The sequence below is a fragment of the Canis lupus genome, chromosome 1 (assembly GCF_011100685.1).
Source record: "Canis lupus familiaris isolate Mischka breed German Shepherd chromosome 1, alternate assembly UU_Cfam_GSD_1.0, whole genome shotgun sequence".
Taxonomy (NCBI): Eukaryota; Metazoa; Chordata; class Mammalia; order Carnivora; family Canidae; genus Canis; species Canis lupus.
Genome location: NC_049222.1, coordinates 46980092 through 46997867, shown reverse-complemented (window position 1 = coordinate 46997867; position 17776 = coordinate 46980092). Strand labels below are relative to the sequence as shown.

The window sequence follows — 17776 nt, the reverse complement described above, 5'->3', positions numbered from 1 at the left end:
ATGATGGGTGTGGAATGGAGCCTGCTTAAGATTCTCTCTCTCCCTCCCCCTCTCCCTTTGCCTCTCCCCACTTCTCTCCCTCTCTAAAAACAATAAATAAAATTAAATAAAAACAACAATACCATATGCATGTCAAACAATATTCAAACATTCTTAAAATGGTCTTCATTCTTCAGTAGATTTTTCTATTTATTTATTTAAAAACCTTTCAGGAATATCAAGACCCAAAACATACACAAACACATACACACAAAACTTACCATTATATATGAACTGATACTGTTAAGGCAACAAATTATATTCAAAATTAGTGCTGAGCTTTTAATATACTGCTCTGTCTCCCAAAGGAGAAAAAAAATAGCAAGGAGAAGAAAATCATTACTTTTTCATTCCTGTCCTCCTAATCTCTGGCCACCCCAAGCTAAGAGCCCACCAGATTGTCACAACACCACCTGTGAGCTCCCAGGAGTGGCTCCAACCTGAGTCTTCAAGCAGGTAAATGGTTACCCAAGTCAACAATCAGAAATCAGTCAGGAGTGGGCCTTACTCAGACCTGAAAGTAACTTAAAAGTTTTCTCCTTAGATGCTCACACGCTCTTTAAACTTAAAAGAAATTCCCCCTAGCAATGGTTCAAAGTATAAGACAACTGCAAATAGCGTAAGCAAGAAGAAAGGAGGCAATTCAAAATTCAAACATAACCGAAAGCTGCACTAGTAATCTCCTTTAAAACAAAGAATAATTTTTAGCAACCTACATTCCAACAGTTTTTACTATCCAGTTAATTAATAGACTCCTGGTGTTAATATCTAAATGCTAAGCAATTAATGGCAACAAACTATAAATGTCCTTCTCTTGCTTTTATAACAAAATCTTACAAAGCAATCTTCTAAAACATGATATGAGCCCATCAGTGATTTAACACAGGCCTTCTATGATTAATTTCCCCCAAAAAAGCTGCAAAATAAGGAGTGGCTTATCCATTAACATTGTGTCACAGAAGTAATAAAAAACATAGATTAAATAATTAAATAACAATAATAATAAAGAAATATTTCTGCCACAATGGATCATCACCAATATTTCTAATGAAACTTCAGAATTCTAATTGACTTATTTCAGTGGCAAGCTACTAATTCTAAAGTATACACTCATCCCTGAATGTTACCTGCTTTTCAAAATGATTCTTGTTTATCAAATACTTTCAAGTTTACTATATCTCCTTTGAAAACTGCTGACCGTGAAGATGTCTAAATAAAGTGCCATTTTATTTATTATTTTTTAAAGATTTTATTCATTTTTGAGGGCACGCATGCAAGAGCATGAGCAGGGAGGAGGGTCAGAGGAAGAGAGAGAAGCAGCGGGGGGCCAGCTGTGGGGCTTGATCCCAGGACCCTGAGAGATCATGCCTCGAACTGAAGACAGACGCTTAACCAACTGAGCCACCCAGGTGCCTCTAAAGTGGCATTTTAGAAAATATAATTGAAATACTTATGTCTACCTACTCATATCAAAGTAGATTTAGACTTCCACTTGGTTCAACTATTAAGTAATCCACTGCTAAAAGGTAACTGCTCAGCCTGTACTATTTTCTATTTAAAGAAATTATTGAATAACCTTTTGTTTCATTTTTAATCACTGATGAAAAGCAATATAGCCACCAGTCATGTTGCTTCTAAATGACCTTGACTACTTTTTTATAAAGATTTTATTTATTTATTTACTTACTTATTTGAGGGGGATGCAGATGGAGAGCATGAGCAGGGGGAGGGAGAAGCCGACTCCCCACTGAGCAGGGAACCCAATACAGGGCTCAATCCCAGGACCCTGGGATTATGACCTGAGCCAAAAGCAGATACTTAACTGACTGAGCCCCCCAGAAGCCCGACCTTGACTATTTTAACCAAACTTTGAGTCTAACTCAGTCCCGTTCGTGGTTGTGGTTGGGCATCATCTCTAGATTCTAACAAAGCATTAGTCCTGCCCTCAAGATCATTTCTTCTTCTCTCACAAGCAACTCTTACTCATCCTTCAAAACTTCAAAAATTGAGACATTTTTTACCAACATTCAGTCACAGCTTGAAAACACACCTCTCCTGCTCTACTGTCATTATCTAGCCTTGTCTACCATTCCATCTGACCAGGAGCCCCTTCAGGTCAGACACATATTTGATTAATCACTGAATTTCCAACACAGAAAACATTCTCAATCACAAAGGCATTTAGTAGATGGTTTCTGTTTTGCTTTTTCCTAACCTTCTCTCTCCTTCAGTTTTCCCAATAAACCAAGCATTTAAAAAAATAAAAAAGATAAAGTACGTTATCAAGTATGTATTCATAATACTCTGTATTACTCTCAAGAACCAGAGAATTCTATCACCTAGAAGAAAACTACACCTAAAAAGGTGAAGTCTGAAATTCTGTCACTGCTTTAACTTGAGTTTTTAAAAAAATTCATCCTGATATATTCTCTTTAAATAAACTGAAACTATTTGAATGGAGTTACATCCTACAAATCCTCTCTAAGGAAAGAAAGATTTTTCTGGCTATGAAAACAACAGTATAGTTTAAAGCCATGAAAACAGAAGCTTCTGGCTGCCAGGAGTCACGGTCCTAGAGGTGGAGCAGAATCGGGAGAAGACTACTGTCAAAGAAAAGGGTAATAACAGGCTGGTTTCCACCTCATACTTGCAGTGTGCAAGTGCAAGACTCCTTGCAGGTGAACTGACTGATTCCTGGCACACTCCTCTGATGTCTAGCAAGTGTGCCCAATAGGAAGTGTGTGTGTGGGGGTGAAAGGTCCAAGAGAAACCTGTGCCCCAAGAGACAACAGGACCTCTTTCTTCTCCAGCATCTCCCAAGATTGGGTTTAAAGAGAACAGGAAATAGAGATAAAAGGAAAGGATTATGGGTCCACAGGTACAAGGAGGAGAGAGAAAGGTAATGAGAGTTTGTGAAGAGATGACAATGAACCAGGAAATAAACCTCACATAATATTTTATGAGTCAATACTGAGGAGAGGGAAGGCAAGTGGAAACTTTGAAATAAAACAAAACAAAACAAAAAAGTGAAAACGTTTAGCATTAAAGAAGGTTTTCCCTACTACACAAAAATATTAAATCTTAGGCAAATCAGTTTGAGGAAGTAAGCAAGGGTACAAAAACACTTTAAAATGGAAGCAACTGGGATCCCTGGGTGGCGCAGCGGTTTGGCGCCTGCCTTTGGCCCAGGGCGCGATCCTGGAGACCCGGGATCGAATCCCACGTCGGGCTCCCGGTGCATGGAGCCTGCTTCTCCCTCTGCCTGTGTCTCTGCCTCATTCTCTCTCTCTCTCTGTGACTATCACAAATAAATAAAAATTAAAAAAAAATTAAAAAAAATTAAAATGGAAGCAACTATTTCAAATAGCTATTTGTTTTTTTAAGGTCTTAAAAATTCATAATCCTTTTTAAGAAGGAAACGTCAGAGGGTTGAATAAATACAGTGTCTGCTAACTGGACAGTGAATTTCATTGTTATATTGGTTATTCTCTTGGTCTACAACAGGAAGAATCAATAAGGCCTATTCTTATTTTGTAGTTCTATTTCTGCCCCCACTGACCCACTGAAAATGATTAGAGGAAAGAAACAAATGATAATGAAAGCAAACAGTAAGAATTTGTGATAATTTCAGAGCCTCTGAGTGAAAGGTAAATCAGAAAATTATAAATGTCCAACTGTGTACTTCTTGTTGATGAAATCAAATTTCTATTACCTATTCAACCTATGACCACAGTAACACATCTCATTCAAAATTCCATAAAGTCTCTCTAACATTGTTGGGGCTCAAAAAACAACTAAGTAGAATCCTTATGAGAAATAAAGGTAAATATCACCGGAAAAATAAATATGAAAATGAATAGAAGAGAGCTAGCTGGGGGTATCGTTTCCTAAAACCTTCTGCAGAGGAATTTGGTAAAATATCAAGTCTTTGTGTCTATTCTCTTACCCAGAAATTCCATTTGGGGAGTTTATAGGTGAAAACCTGTGCATATGAGCACACATATACACACACACACACACACACACACAGCACAAAGGAGTCCCCTATAAAAATGCCCCATAAAGCACTGTCTACAATATCAAAAGAATTGTCAAAGTCTAAATACTTGACAGTAAATCCTTTTTCTTCAACACTGTAAAGTCTACTATGTGCTAGTAAATAAAAAATTTTCTGAATGATTAAGTCAATGTGTATATCGTGTGTTTCTACTTCGTGCTAGGTATGGGGACACAGCAATGACAAAACAAAGTCCTTCCTCTCATAATGCTCATATTCTAATGGGGGAGCCACAGAAAAGGGCAGAGTGAGAATGTGATACATTACATAGTGATCAGGGCCATGGAGAAAAGGCAGGCATGGTCAAATAAAATGGAGTGCAGGGAGGAAGGAGGGTTGCTATGTCTTACACAGAGCAGTCAGGATGGAGGCTTGTCTGATGAGGTACCACCTGAGTAAAGACTTTGAGGAAGTTAAGTCTTCCATGGAAGACTTCCAAGGAAAAGCCCCGCAGCCATCTGGGGGAAGAGCCTTGTAGGCAGAGTGAACAGTAAGTAAAAATGCCTTGAGATGAGCCCTGCAAGCTGGCCAGTGGCAAAGAAGGCAGGAGGCACCTGGGGACGGTGGAGAACCAGCCACCATAGAGCATCTGTCTGGCTGTTGTACCTTGTAGTGAACAAAGGCAGTGAAAGGTGGGGACCAGTTAGGAGACCCTGGAACCCTTCAAGTAAGACAATGAGGCCTTGGCCCAAAGTGGTAGCAATGAAACTAGTGAGATTTGAATAAATTTCAGAGGTTAAATGGGTATGAAAGAGAATGATTCAAGAAGACTTCAAAGTTTCTGACCAAAGTGTTACAGAGAGTTTGTGATAGAGCGAACTACAGAAGAGCACGTTTGTGGAAGAAGGAAGTGAGAGTCCTGTGTTTTGCTTGGGATATACAGAGTTTCAGAAGCCTGTTAAGACATTCATTTGGAGATGCCAAGTAGGAGCTGGGCGTACAGTTACAGAAGGGAGGACAGAGGTCCAAGCTAAAGAAATATATCTGAAAGTTCTAGCCTCTGGATGCTATTCACAGCCATAGGGTTAAATGAGATCACACAGGCAAGCTGCATAAAGACAAACAAGAACCTCCAATACTGAACCTGAACCACAGACCAACACTTGTAGGTCAGGGAGACAAAGAACCACCGGCAAAGGAGAGCAGAGGGAGGCCGGCAAGGCAAAGAGAAAGGTAACAAGCAAAACAAATTCTAAAATGGTGCCTCCATATTAGAAACAAGCACGAAAGGTGCTCCAGGAAGGACGATACCATCACCTGCATCAATTGCTCCCGATAAGAGAAACATGGAAACATGACAGCTGCCAACCGGACCCCACAACAGCTTTCAGAAGAGCTGTTTTGGCACAGTGGTCAAAATAAAAGCCTGTCTGGAGCCGATTCAAGGAGGAACAGTAAATGATGATGGTGAGAGAAGAGAGAAATAGACTGTTGTGGGGGTTTTGGTCACTCCTATTAGAACTCTACCACGTGTGGCACGGCAGGCACACAGGAACGTGAGGCTTCAACCAAAGCACACCGGAAGGCCCAGTGCCTGTGCAGACGCGGGCGAGTGGCATGCTAAGTTCTCTCTCTTGCTTGTATCTCTGCCAGGAACTAGGAAACCACATCACCAGCTCAGAGTCAGGAGTGGCGAGCTGAAGACAGAGGAGAATGTGAAACAGCTCTGGGGGGAGCGGGGAGATGGGGCACAGGTCAGGGAGGAGTCGGGGGGGGGGGGGGTCAGCAGTAGGAAGCTTCCCTCAGTCCTCCCTTAGCCCCGCCCTCTGGAGTAGACACAGAGATGAGTTTCATCAGGGTCTCGGAAGACAGTGTATAAGAGCGTGTGTAAGATCGGGAGGGGAGGGCCAGCAATGTAATAGGAGTGCACACCAACGAGTAACGGGAGTGCCCCAGGAGGAATTCTCACTGGGGAAGGAGAAAGGGGAAGGGGATGACAGAAGGGCTGTGAAAAACGGTAAAAATGAGAGATCATCAGCTGACAGCATGTCTCCCTAAGAATGGAGCCACCATTTTAGATTGTTTTGGATCAGTAGAGACATTCAGAATATCTCATCTGTTATACTGCTGAAACAGGCAATTCCTTTTACTTTGTCACTGATGTAGCATCCTTGACACAGTATTTTAAAATATTACATACATATTAATTAGAGACAATTTAAAAGATACAGATAGGAATTCCCCCCAAAAAAGAAAAGCTGTAAGGGTCTAGATAACATTCTTACTGATTCCTACTGGGTGTGTGTGTACATCATTTACAAATTTACGGTATCTCCACACTGTGGGGGTAACTTACCTTTTCTGTTAACTCTGTGAACATGTTATTAAAAATGTTCTATATTTTCATTTTATATAATTGCTGTTATATGGTAATAAAACCCATGGATTCAAACTCTGCTCCTGATTTCGAGCTGTTCATGCAATGTACCTGTATCCCTCGTTTGCATAGTGAGTTCACGGTTATTACACACGGAGGTGTTGACCTCTGACTTTCACAAGTCTTCTCATGTGGACATGTGTGAGTGTTTACTCAGGAAAAACAGTATCTTACCATACACTACTCTCTACCCTTTCCATTACATTTAGGACATTATACTGATGTCTTAGATTTTGTAAATAAGGTACCACATATTATGTATGAATATTATTTCAGAAAAAAATCAGGAAGCACATAAGTTATATAAGTGCTAACAGGATTTCAAGAGAATGGTTGCCACACAAGTTTAAGAAAATGTAATGAAACTTAGTGGGTATAATAGGGTAGGAATGCAATCTTATCCTCCAACCTCTGAGAGAGACTGATCTGACAGATAATAACATATCCCACTCTTTCCAAGTCCCACCATTCATTTAATTTAAAAACAAAAATCACACAAAAAGTTAATTATTTGTCTGACTCTAGAACACAATCCTTAACTATTCTATCTCAATTCTTAACTATTCTAATAGTTAATTCTTAACTATTCTTAAAATAATTTTATTACATACTGAATATTCGAGGAATAAAACTACTGTGTATATTGAGGAAAGATTATACTTTATTTTGTTTAGACTTTGACCAAGAGTTGCTCACCATCTTAAAAGATGAGTCACCAATGACAACCCGGCTTGAGACATCAGAGTTGCTAAAACAACACTCATTTTGTAGCTGCCAAGTTCAGTGATCCCACACACAAGTGCCTATTTCACAAGTCTTCAAATGTAATCATGCCTCAGCATTTAATTAATAGGACAGTTTATCCATATACAGTTAGTGCATTATTCTCACTTGTTTGAAATTTTGTCTAGGTAATACATTATCTATGAATTTGGTGTAGATCACATATGAACTATGATTTTTATTTCCAAAGAATAAAGGATGCATTAGAAAAGTTTCATTATAAAATGAGAATATATTGTCTGTTATGTTATAAGCTATTCTATTACATGCTTATTACCATTTTAAACTGAGTAAAGGATATCAAATAAAGAATTAGAAAAGAGGGCCAGTTCCAGCCATGTGGCAGATTGGATACTCAAAATGTCTGTAGACTTAAATATCTAAAATACTGGATAAAATGCCTTTTTAAATGGATCAGAGACTTGGCATGAATATGAGTGAAACCAAAAACACACAGAAAGTAAACCAAGAATGCAGGAAGTATGAGCAATACAATAGAAGCTCACTTGCTTAGATTTTAACTTTCCACTGGAAAACTATACAGAGAACAGGGAAAAGGAAAAGTCCAGGCCCTGCCAAAAGGTAGTAAAATATGAAACCATATATCTCAAATAAATTAGAGACTCAAAAGGACTATACCCATCATTTGAGAAAATGAAAACCCACTAAAGAGGACAGAGAAACACCTGTCTTGAACCTGGTACTCCGAGGCAAGAAGAATTTAAAAATGGCTCCACTGAGAATTTGCAACCACAAACTAACCTTCATCAGGGTTTCTGGTTGAAATTAACACTTAATGGTGTGGTCTGCAAAAACCTCAAGAAGATAATTCTATTTAAAGTGGTCCCAGAAGCCATCACCACCTGAATCCACTGATCAATCCTGACATCACCACTGTGGAACAACAAAACACTGTGTTTATCCTGATATACTAAACTCACAGCATCACCTATGAAGTACTCCAACTTTGTCAGTCAGTAATGATGTGTAACAAACTGCCCAAAACTTAGCAGCCCAAAGCCACAAGCAAGTGTTACGTTCCCAGATTTTGCTGCTGGGGAATGTGGACAGAGTGCAAAGGGAGGCTGGTCTTCACTACCATGTCTCTACCCACTCAGCTGGAAGACTGCTAGTGGTCCCTGGACAGACAGGCTAGGGGCTTCCTCGCTCACAGAAAGGGTCCCAGACCCCTCAGGTCAACAGAAACAATGCCCCACATGTTGGGAATTTGATTTACAACAACTACAAACAAAGCCCCTTATAGAGGGGCTAGATGAACAAATTAAGCCCCATCAATAAGAAAGAACCAAACCAACCCATTTCACTGGACAGTGGACTCAACTTTTCAACATGCTAAAGGCTCAACTACAGATGGGGAAGAAGGAACTGTTCCAGATAAAAATACTTAAGAAACAAATCAATGTATTAGATTTCTTTAAATTCTGCTTGAAAAAAACCATACTATAAAGGCATCCTGAGGACAACTGGGAAAATCTAAATATGACGAGGCTAGTAAATGCAAGGAATTATGGTGGCATGTCAGTACTCCCTATATAATTCTGTTTATCGGCACAGTAAGAAATTTTTATAATAAAACTACAAAATAAAACACAAAATGTGGTTCCAGATAACTCGTGTCCACAGGCAAATGGTAAAAACACAGATCAATCCTTCTGAGAAAAAGAAAAATAAACCGTGTCTTCAAAAAAAAGGGGGGGGGTGGAAATTCTTAAAACTAAAAGAAAACAAAAATAATGCATATCAAAATTTGAGAGATTCAGCCAAAGCAGTACTTAAGAGGAAAATTTTTAGTCTTCCATTTTGCTCCATCAGACAAACATGTTTCAAAAAAGCTAAGCATTTACTTGACTGAAAAAAAAATCAGCAAAATAAATATCAGTAAAATAGACATAATCAAAGCAAGAACAGAATTTAACTAAACTTTTAAAAAAGAACATGTAATAGGACAACAACCAAAGCTGCTTTGGAAAGGTGAACCACTGGCACAATTAATCAAGAATTTAAAAAAAGGGGAGAATGTTATGAATTAAAATGCCAGGGGTGCCTGAGTAGATCAGTCAGTTAAGTGTGCAATTCTTGATTTCAGTGCAGGTCATGATCTTGGGTAAGCCCTACATGGAGCTCTGCACTCAGTAGGAAGTCTGCTTGAGACTCAGTAGGAAGTCTTCTCTCTCTTTCTCTCCCTCTCTCTGCACTGTGCTCACTTCCCGATTCTTTCTCTCTCTCAAATAAATAAATAAAATCTTAAAAATAAAATGCCTGGAACTCTGGATGTTATGGAAATTAATGACAAGTTATATGAACAACTTTGTTAATAAATTTGAAAAACTGTAGGAAATAAATTCCTAATATGCAGGCATATATATATGTGTGTGTGTGTGTGTGTTGTATGTATATATGCTTATATACACATATATTCATACAGCTATATAACAGCAAAAGACTGACTCAAGAAGAAATCGAGAACTTCAAAATGCTTATATTCACAAAGGAAATAAGATCAAAAGTCAAAAAATCAGGAAAGGGACAAAAGGTAAAAATCAAGGGCTAGACACACAGGGCTTTAGGGTAATTCAAAAAACAGGTAATTCCAAACTTTAACATGAACTCTTCCAGTAGATTTAAAAAAAGACTAGGGGGATCCCTGGGTGGCGCAGCGGTTTGGCGCCTGCCTTTGGCCTAGGGCACGATCCTGGAGACCCAGGATCGATTCCCACGTCGGGCTCCCGGTACATGGAGCCTCTTTCTCTCTCTGTGACTATCATAAATAAATAAAAATTAAAAAAAAATATTTAAAAAAAGACTAGGCTCCAATTCATTTTACAAAACTCCATAATACAGACACCAAAACCTTATAAGGACAATTACAAATCAGTCTCATTCATGAACTCACTCAAGAACCTAAAGAAACATCAGCAAAACTGAATTCAGTGTGTATAAAAAGATATCACATAGCTAGGTTTATCCAAGAAAGCATGTTTGGTTTAATACTTTAAAACAAAAAAACCACAAATAATATGTCCCCAACAGATTACAAGAGAAAAATAAAGTGATGATATCAATGGTTATTATAAAAAAAAAAAAAAATAAGATAAAATTTGGCATTCACTCATGATAAAATCCCTTAGCAAACTAGGAAAGTAAGGAAATCTCCCTGCCCGGTAGTGGGCAGCTACTAAGTAAACAAAAAGGTAAGTGTACTTGTTTATACAAGTATACTAACATTATACTTAATGATGAAATGCTGAAAGCCTCCCTTTAAGTCCCATAGAATACAAGAATGGACAGCCTTGGGGCACCCAGGGGGCTCAGTGGATTAAGCATCTGCCTTCAAGCTCAGGTCCTGGGATCAACCCCACGGTGGACTCTCTGCTCAGCAGGGAGTATGCTTCCCCCTCTCCCTCTAAGGGTGTGCATACCCGCACACTCTCTCGCTCTCTCAAATAAACAAACAGAATCTTAAAAAAAAAAAAAAAAAAAGAATGGACAGCCCTTTCAAACAATGCTCCGGAGAAACTAGTCTGCAAAAAAGACGGGTAGGGGGATGATTTTTTTTTTTTAAAGCAACTTTTCTTTTTAAAGATTTATTTATTCAGAGAGACAGAGAGAGAGAGAGAGAGAGGCAGAGGGAGAAGCAGGCTCCTTGCAGGGAGCCCAATGCAGGACTCAGTCCCGGGTCTCCAAGATCACACCCAGGGGCCGCAGGTGGCGCTAAACCGTTGTGCCACCGGGGCTATTCTAAAGCAACCATTATTTTAAAAAATTGAGAAAACTTAAGAGAATCTATAAAATGCTGATAGAATTAACAAGAACTTAAAGTGTCACTGGACCGAAAAAAAATGTAATAAAGTTCATTATATTTGTATACACCAATAATAATGAGAAAATAAAAATGCTGAAAAGGATACAATTTACAATGGCAACAAAAAAATAAGGTATATAGAATTCATTCTAACAAAAAAAGTACAACTCTTTTTGAAGAATGTTCTAAAGGAAATTAAAAAAATACCCAAACAATGGAAAAACGGAGAGGTCATTCAGAAAGATGAGGGGTGGCAGAACAAGAACTCAAGAAGAGATGGACAACAGACCATGAGAACAAGCAGCCCACAGCATGACCTGAGCTGAAAGTAGAGCTCGACGAGGTCACTGACAACAAAAATGACAGAACACCCATCTCTCCTAACTACTACCTTAAGTGGCTATTGCTTCTTTATCCATGACCATCTGGCCCCACTTCAAATGTCCTGTCTCATGGATAAAAATTAAGACATCTAATTACCAAATATCCCAGCTTCTTGAGAGCAGCCTATCTCGGGCTGACCCCCACTTTCCAAATCCCTCTTAGAATCATCCAGCACGCACCCCAACCCTATCTTCCCATGATGTTCCTGAGGCTCTCAGAAGTATACCCAATCTTTCTGGCCTATAACAACCCAACTACTTAAACCCAACTTGTTTTATCACAACTGTGTTCTTCATGTGTGGTGAGTGGGCTTCAACAAGGCAAAAATTGTTCAAACTAGGTACTTACTTTTGTTTCACTGTTTCTCTTTTATAAGTATCATCTGTCTCATAGAAAATGAAAAGGGTAAATTTATAATAAGAAAAATGTCATTATTATAACAAAAAAGAAAAATTCCTAGGAAAAAGCATGGTAAGAAATGAAGAGTTTAGGGATGCCTGGGTGGCTCAGTGGTTAGGCGTCTGCTATCAGTTCAGGACATGATCCAGGGGTCCTGATCCAGGGGTCCTGGGATCAAGTCCTGCATTGGGCTCCCTGTGGGGAGCATGCTTCTCCCACTGCTTATGTCTCTGCTTCTCTCTGTCTCTCATGAATCAATGAATGAATGAATGAATGAAAGAAATGAAGAGTTTATTGTTATTATTGGTTTTACAGGCATCACTACCAATGTCTGTAATAGCCATAATAAACACAACAGCCAAGATAACACTAAAAAAGAATAGTGAAGACAGGGCAGTATTGGTGCATTAATAGAAGGATCAACGAAAAGAATAAAAAACCCAGAAGAACCTCAAACATTATACCTAAGGGAATTCAGCAAATAATGAAAGAGGGATCTCGAATCCATTGGGGAAAGGTAACTAATGGTTAAATTTATGTGTCAACATGGAGAGTGTTTTTGGATTAAATTAACATTTAAATCAGTGACTTTGAGTAATGCAGATCAGGCAGGCATCAGTTGAAGGCCAGAACAGAGCAAAAAGACCAGCCTCTCCAACTAAGAGGGAATCAATCCAGAATGCTTCAGACTTCATCTCCGCCATCAATTCTCCTGAGTCTCCAGCCTGCCACACTGCAGATTTCGGACCTGCCAGCCTCTGTAATTGTGTAAGCCAATCCCTTACAATAAATCTCTTTATCCTAACCAAATAGGGTGTGTGTGTATACACACCCATATACACATTCATTTTCTCTCTAGAGCTTGAAGACAATAGCCTACACAAGAAAAGGCACTTAAAGATCTATCAAAATAGGGTGTTATACTGTATGTTGGCAAACTGAATTTAAATAAAATATTTTTTTAAAAAAGATCTGGCAAAATAAAGAATTAAGCTGGATTAGGGTAAGTGAAATGCAAAAATGAATCTATGAAAATATTACAAAATAACATGGGAGAGTTCCTTTGTAAATACTGGAGTATAGGTCTCATACACCCACTAAATAAAAATCCGTATTATCTTAAAAGAAAAGATTGATAATTCTGACTACACAAATTTTTTTTTAATTTAAAAAGCCCCTCTGCATGACCAAATACATAAATAAATCATAAATAGTACCAAAGATTAGTGATAAAATGGGGGAAGTGGCTAGTAACTCATATCATAAATAAAGATCCAGTCTCCCTATACAGTTTTATTAAATCAATTTTTAAAAGACCAACAATTGAATAGAAAAATTCAAGATAAAAAGATATGAATTCACAATTTAAAAAAGAGGAAATGCAAATGCTTTTAAGTAGATAAGACATTCAAAAAAAATTTTTTTTAATTTTTAAAAAAGTAGATAAGACATTCAATACAACTCAAAACAAGATAAATGCAAATTAAAATTACATTATCAGATTGGCAAAACTCCAGAAGCTTAGTAAACCATGCTACTGGCACATGTTTAGGCAAACAGGTACTCTCACATATTGATGGTGTGAGTATAAATTGGTACAACCCCTCAAAGGAACAATCTGGCAATATTTACCAAATTATAACTGGCATATACCAACTGACACACTTAAGCCACTTTCAGGAATTCATCATATACATACACTAGCACATTTATGAAATGATACATACAAAGTTTATCATGACAGTATTATCTGAGTTGCAAATAATTAAAAACAGTCTAAATGACCATCAAGAGAACTGGTTTAATATTATCATGGTATGTCCATAAAATCAAACAAAGCTATGAAAAAAAATGAAGCCTTGCTTCATGTACTCCTTTGGGCAAGATCTATAGAAACTATATTTTGGTGGGTGGGGGAGGAGGATGATAGAGAACAGAACAGTGTGTATGTTATAGTATGTTACCATTTGTGTAAAAATAAGAGTAAAAATTAAAATATGGTATCTTGCTTCTTTGTATAAAGATACTCCAGAAAGCTGTACAATAAACTACTACAGTGGTTGTCTGGCAAAGGCTGAGATGGGTGGTGAACTAGGTAGGAGGACTCTTCTGGGAGACTTTTATTCATATCCTTTCCCTTGTACTTTTTCATTTTTGAAATATATGAATGTATTGATTACTCAAATCATGTTAAATATAACATGTTAACAAATTTAAAGACATAGAGCAAGCATCTTAATGGAACCTTAAAATTGCTTCTTGTATTAATCATATTAACAAAAGACACCAAGTATTATTTGCTAATTGACTCTCTAATATAAAAATCAATACACCATGTATGCTGTTTGGAAACAAGAGAAGTCTGCAGAAAAGAACATTCTGTCTGTTAGGAACTACTGGCTCACTACATTAAATATAGTTGAGTGTCTTTGGTTTTTAAACGTATGTGAATTCAGAATGACAAATACTTATTAAAATTCAGCTTGATTTTTGAAAATATTCTATTGGTTATTTTTACTTTGTTTTGGGATACAGTTTGAGGGGATTACTGTTTTGGGAGCACTAACCATATCTAAAATGCTAAATCTTATCTCCTAGGTAAACTTTCCACATCTATCTGAACATCTAACTCCCTAAAAACCGAAGTTCTTCCTATCAAATAAGACCCTCTGATTCGGTTACCTATCTCTGCCTTCCATCTCTTTGTCCCATAATGAGCGCAATAAAACTTAAAAAATACTTAGACATTCTATAGATAGGGAGTAAGAAAACAAGAAAAACTTCCCAACACAATCAGAAGAATTTTTGTTTTTCTCGGAATATACAAAAATGACAATATTTATGTTAGAGAATCATGGTTATATATACAGTATTTCTTACCATATGATTTACTACATTCACATCAATAATAGTTTCAAATCATAAAATAGACCTAAACTAAGCATATTAAAATAGTATTCATTAAAGTAAGATTTCACCTGTAGTATGCTTTAAATATTTAAATGTGAAGGATATTAAATAACTAATTGCCATGTGGTAGAAGTCATCAGTGAATGCTTCATAAAGGAAGTAAATTTGAGCTTGGTCTTGAAGGAAATGACAGGCACTCAGAATCCTTAATCAAACTGGTTTTACAATCAGAGATTCATTTCAGCACTAACGTAAAATGACTAATGTAATCTTTCTATTCAGTTCTTCTTAAATTTTGATGGCATGACAAAATATTCTATGTTTATCCAGAAGTTCAATAAGGTTCAGGAAAACCCTTGAAAAAGCCTATAACTTTATATATCATAAACCCAGATACCAGTCTCACTTAAAAAAGAAATGATATTGGAAGGTTATTTAGTTTTCTCACATCTTAATAAAGTACTAGACCAAATAACTCTGAAATAATATATATTCCTACCTCCATACTTCTCTTTATGTAATGTCAGAATTTTGAAAACCTATGCAAAAAAACAAGATGCTACAGGATCTTTGATCTCAGCTGTTGTTTTAACATGTTCTGTTTAAAGTCATAAACTCTCTTTAAAATTATTTTAAATATTAATAAAATTCTCTTAAATATAAGTCACGTGGGAAAAGACGCCAATGAACCCAAGAAAATACTTAAGAAATCAGCTGCATTAAAACTAAGCTTCATATATTTATATACACTGCTTTGCATCAATCTCTTTAAGATGTGCAAGACACTAAAAACTGAATAACGAAGTCATTGTCTTCCCTCTCTTCACTACAGCACCCCACAAAAGAAGAAGAAGAAAGGAAAATATGAAATGGAAAATTATATTCTGATGCTTATCACTAGAAGTGCTATGAAACATTTATCTGGATTCAGAGTAAGAGTCCTGAGCTCACAGTACCTTTTAATATCAATCACTCAATGACAATCTCTAAAACAAGATGAGACTGAATCATTTTATCAAATGCATATGTACAATTTTTCTACAAATCACATCAGCTGAAATATACTGCTCAATAATGTATAAGAGTATTCAGTGAGGCTAACTCAAACTCCAAACTGCTTAGTATGATTCCCTTTAGTGTTTTAATATATCGTAATTGAAGTGATTATCTGTCTATAAGTTAGTTTAAGAGGAATAACACTGCCAAAGGCAACAATGTTTTGATATAGTAGCATTTACCATTAAAACAACCAAAAAATAGCTCAAGATAAAAATACCATGTAGGTGCCAACGAGCAAGATTAAATCAATAAAGCCACTTTTCTGAATAAGTGTATTCTTCTCACTCTTTAATTTCAAACATCCATTCATAACAAATGAAAAGTTTAGATTAGGTTCAGCTTTACACTTTCTCAAAACCACATTTTCTTCCCACTTGAGAACAGGATTTTTAAAGCAGGAGAGGAAGCTGTCTCTGAGCTGTGTCTGGCCCTTGCACGCAGACCCTGAAAACAGTTTGGGGGGTCTGGGGGACCAGTGGTGGTGCTCACCTGCTGTGGCTGGTACCTTTGCTGGGACTGGGATGGCAGGTACTGGGCCTGCGGAGGGAGATGTGGAGGCTGTGGCTGCTGGTTGTAGTAAGGCTGCTGGCCCTGCTGGCAGTAACCACTCACACCTTGCTGTCCATACTGAGGTGGCATCTGTCAACAAGTCAAACAAAACAAGTGAGAAAGTCAAAATGTGCAATTTAATGAAATCAAATACGGTTTCAATTCAGCAACATGAAGTGGGATCTTTGCTAAGCAACTGAATTCAGTATCTTTAATCTTCATTACATAAATCGTCATACTGCCTTCTATTAGCATGGTATCAATGAAGTAAAAAGATAATTTGACTGTTTTAAGAAATAAGATTTCATCAGATAATCAAATATTGATAACCTCATAAAAATCCAGTGATGGGGGATGCCTGGGTGGCTCAGCAGTCGAGCATCTACCTTTGGCTCAGGGCATGATCTCGGGTCTGGGGACTGAGTCCCACATACAAGATCCCTGTGAGGAGACCACTTCTCCCTCTGTCTATGTCTCTGCCTCTCTCTTTGTGTCTCTCATGAATAAATAAATAAAATCTTAAAAAAAAATCCAGTGGGGGGAAAAATCTCCTAATACTGATGTGAAAAAATAGCCTCCACTGAATTGGTGAATCACTATATTGTTGTACACTTTAAGCTAATAAAACACTGTATGTGAAGGAAAAAAAATGATACCCTGTGCTAAGAAAGTCAACGAAGCATAATGCTAATCCATTTTCATGCAACACTCAAAATTAAAATGAACTCCAACCATCCAAGCCCACTTACTAATATTCTGTTGGATGCTTATGGCTTGAGTACTCATATAGGGTGTGGTTTTGTTTCAACTAAGTTCAAAAAGTCCCAACTACATAGTAGCAGACACTGTACCAGTTATATTAACAATTCCATCTGCTGTTCCTGCTAAACAAGAAACTATAATGCTTTATAATCAAATACAACTCTTTTAGAAGACAGTATTATGTATGTAACCCAATATAACCAACAACGTGAGTTCTTAAAGGAAAAATATTCGTATCTAATATTAGAGTAGTATTTTCCTAGTTGATAAAACAGGTAATGGTGTAAAGCAAAGTGTGCTAGACGCAAATGCCAGATATAGGCAAAAATGGCCTAAGTGAGTTTCCTCCATCTCTAATTTACATGAACCTAAAAATCCTTAAAATCCTTGCTCAAAGAAAAGTCCTTTCTCAAACAACAAATTGTACACATGAACAATATTTTTTTCATATGAAAAATCTATTGCCTTTTTATTTTCTAAGTGGGAGAGACAGGAACAGAGAAAAAGAAAAACAGATACGAGGATAGCAAAAAGCACTCCAGAGAGGACAGTAAAGTCATTCTGTTAATAACACAATACCGTCCACTTGAGAACCCCAACAACTAGAGCTCCATAAGCCCACACAGTTAAGAAT

General features: G+C 37.3%; 1 protein-coding gene across 10 annotated transcripts in view; it reads right to left on the bottom strand.

The window, feature by feature from the left end:
• Positions 1-17776, bottom strand: part of ARID1B (AT-rich interaction domain 1B) — a 435055-nt gene that overhangs the window by 289834 nt on the left and 127445 nt on the right. For all 10 annotated transcript variants that reach the window (XM_038526412.1, XM_038526413.1, XM_038526417.1 and 7 more), the window contains exon 3: positions 16321-16470. In XM_038526412.1, the coding sequence (XP_038382340.1) occupies positions 16321-16470 (150 nt within the window). The remainder of the gene's footprint in view (positions 1-16320; positions 16471-17776) is intronic.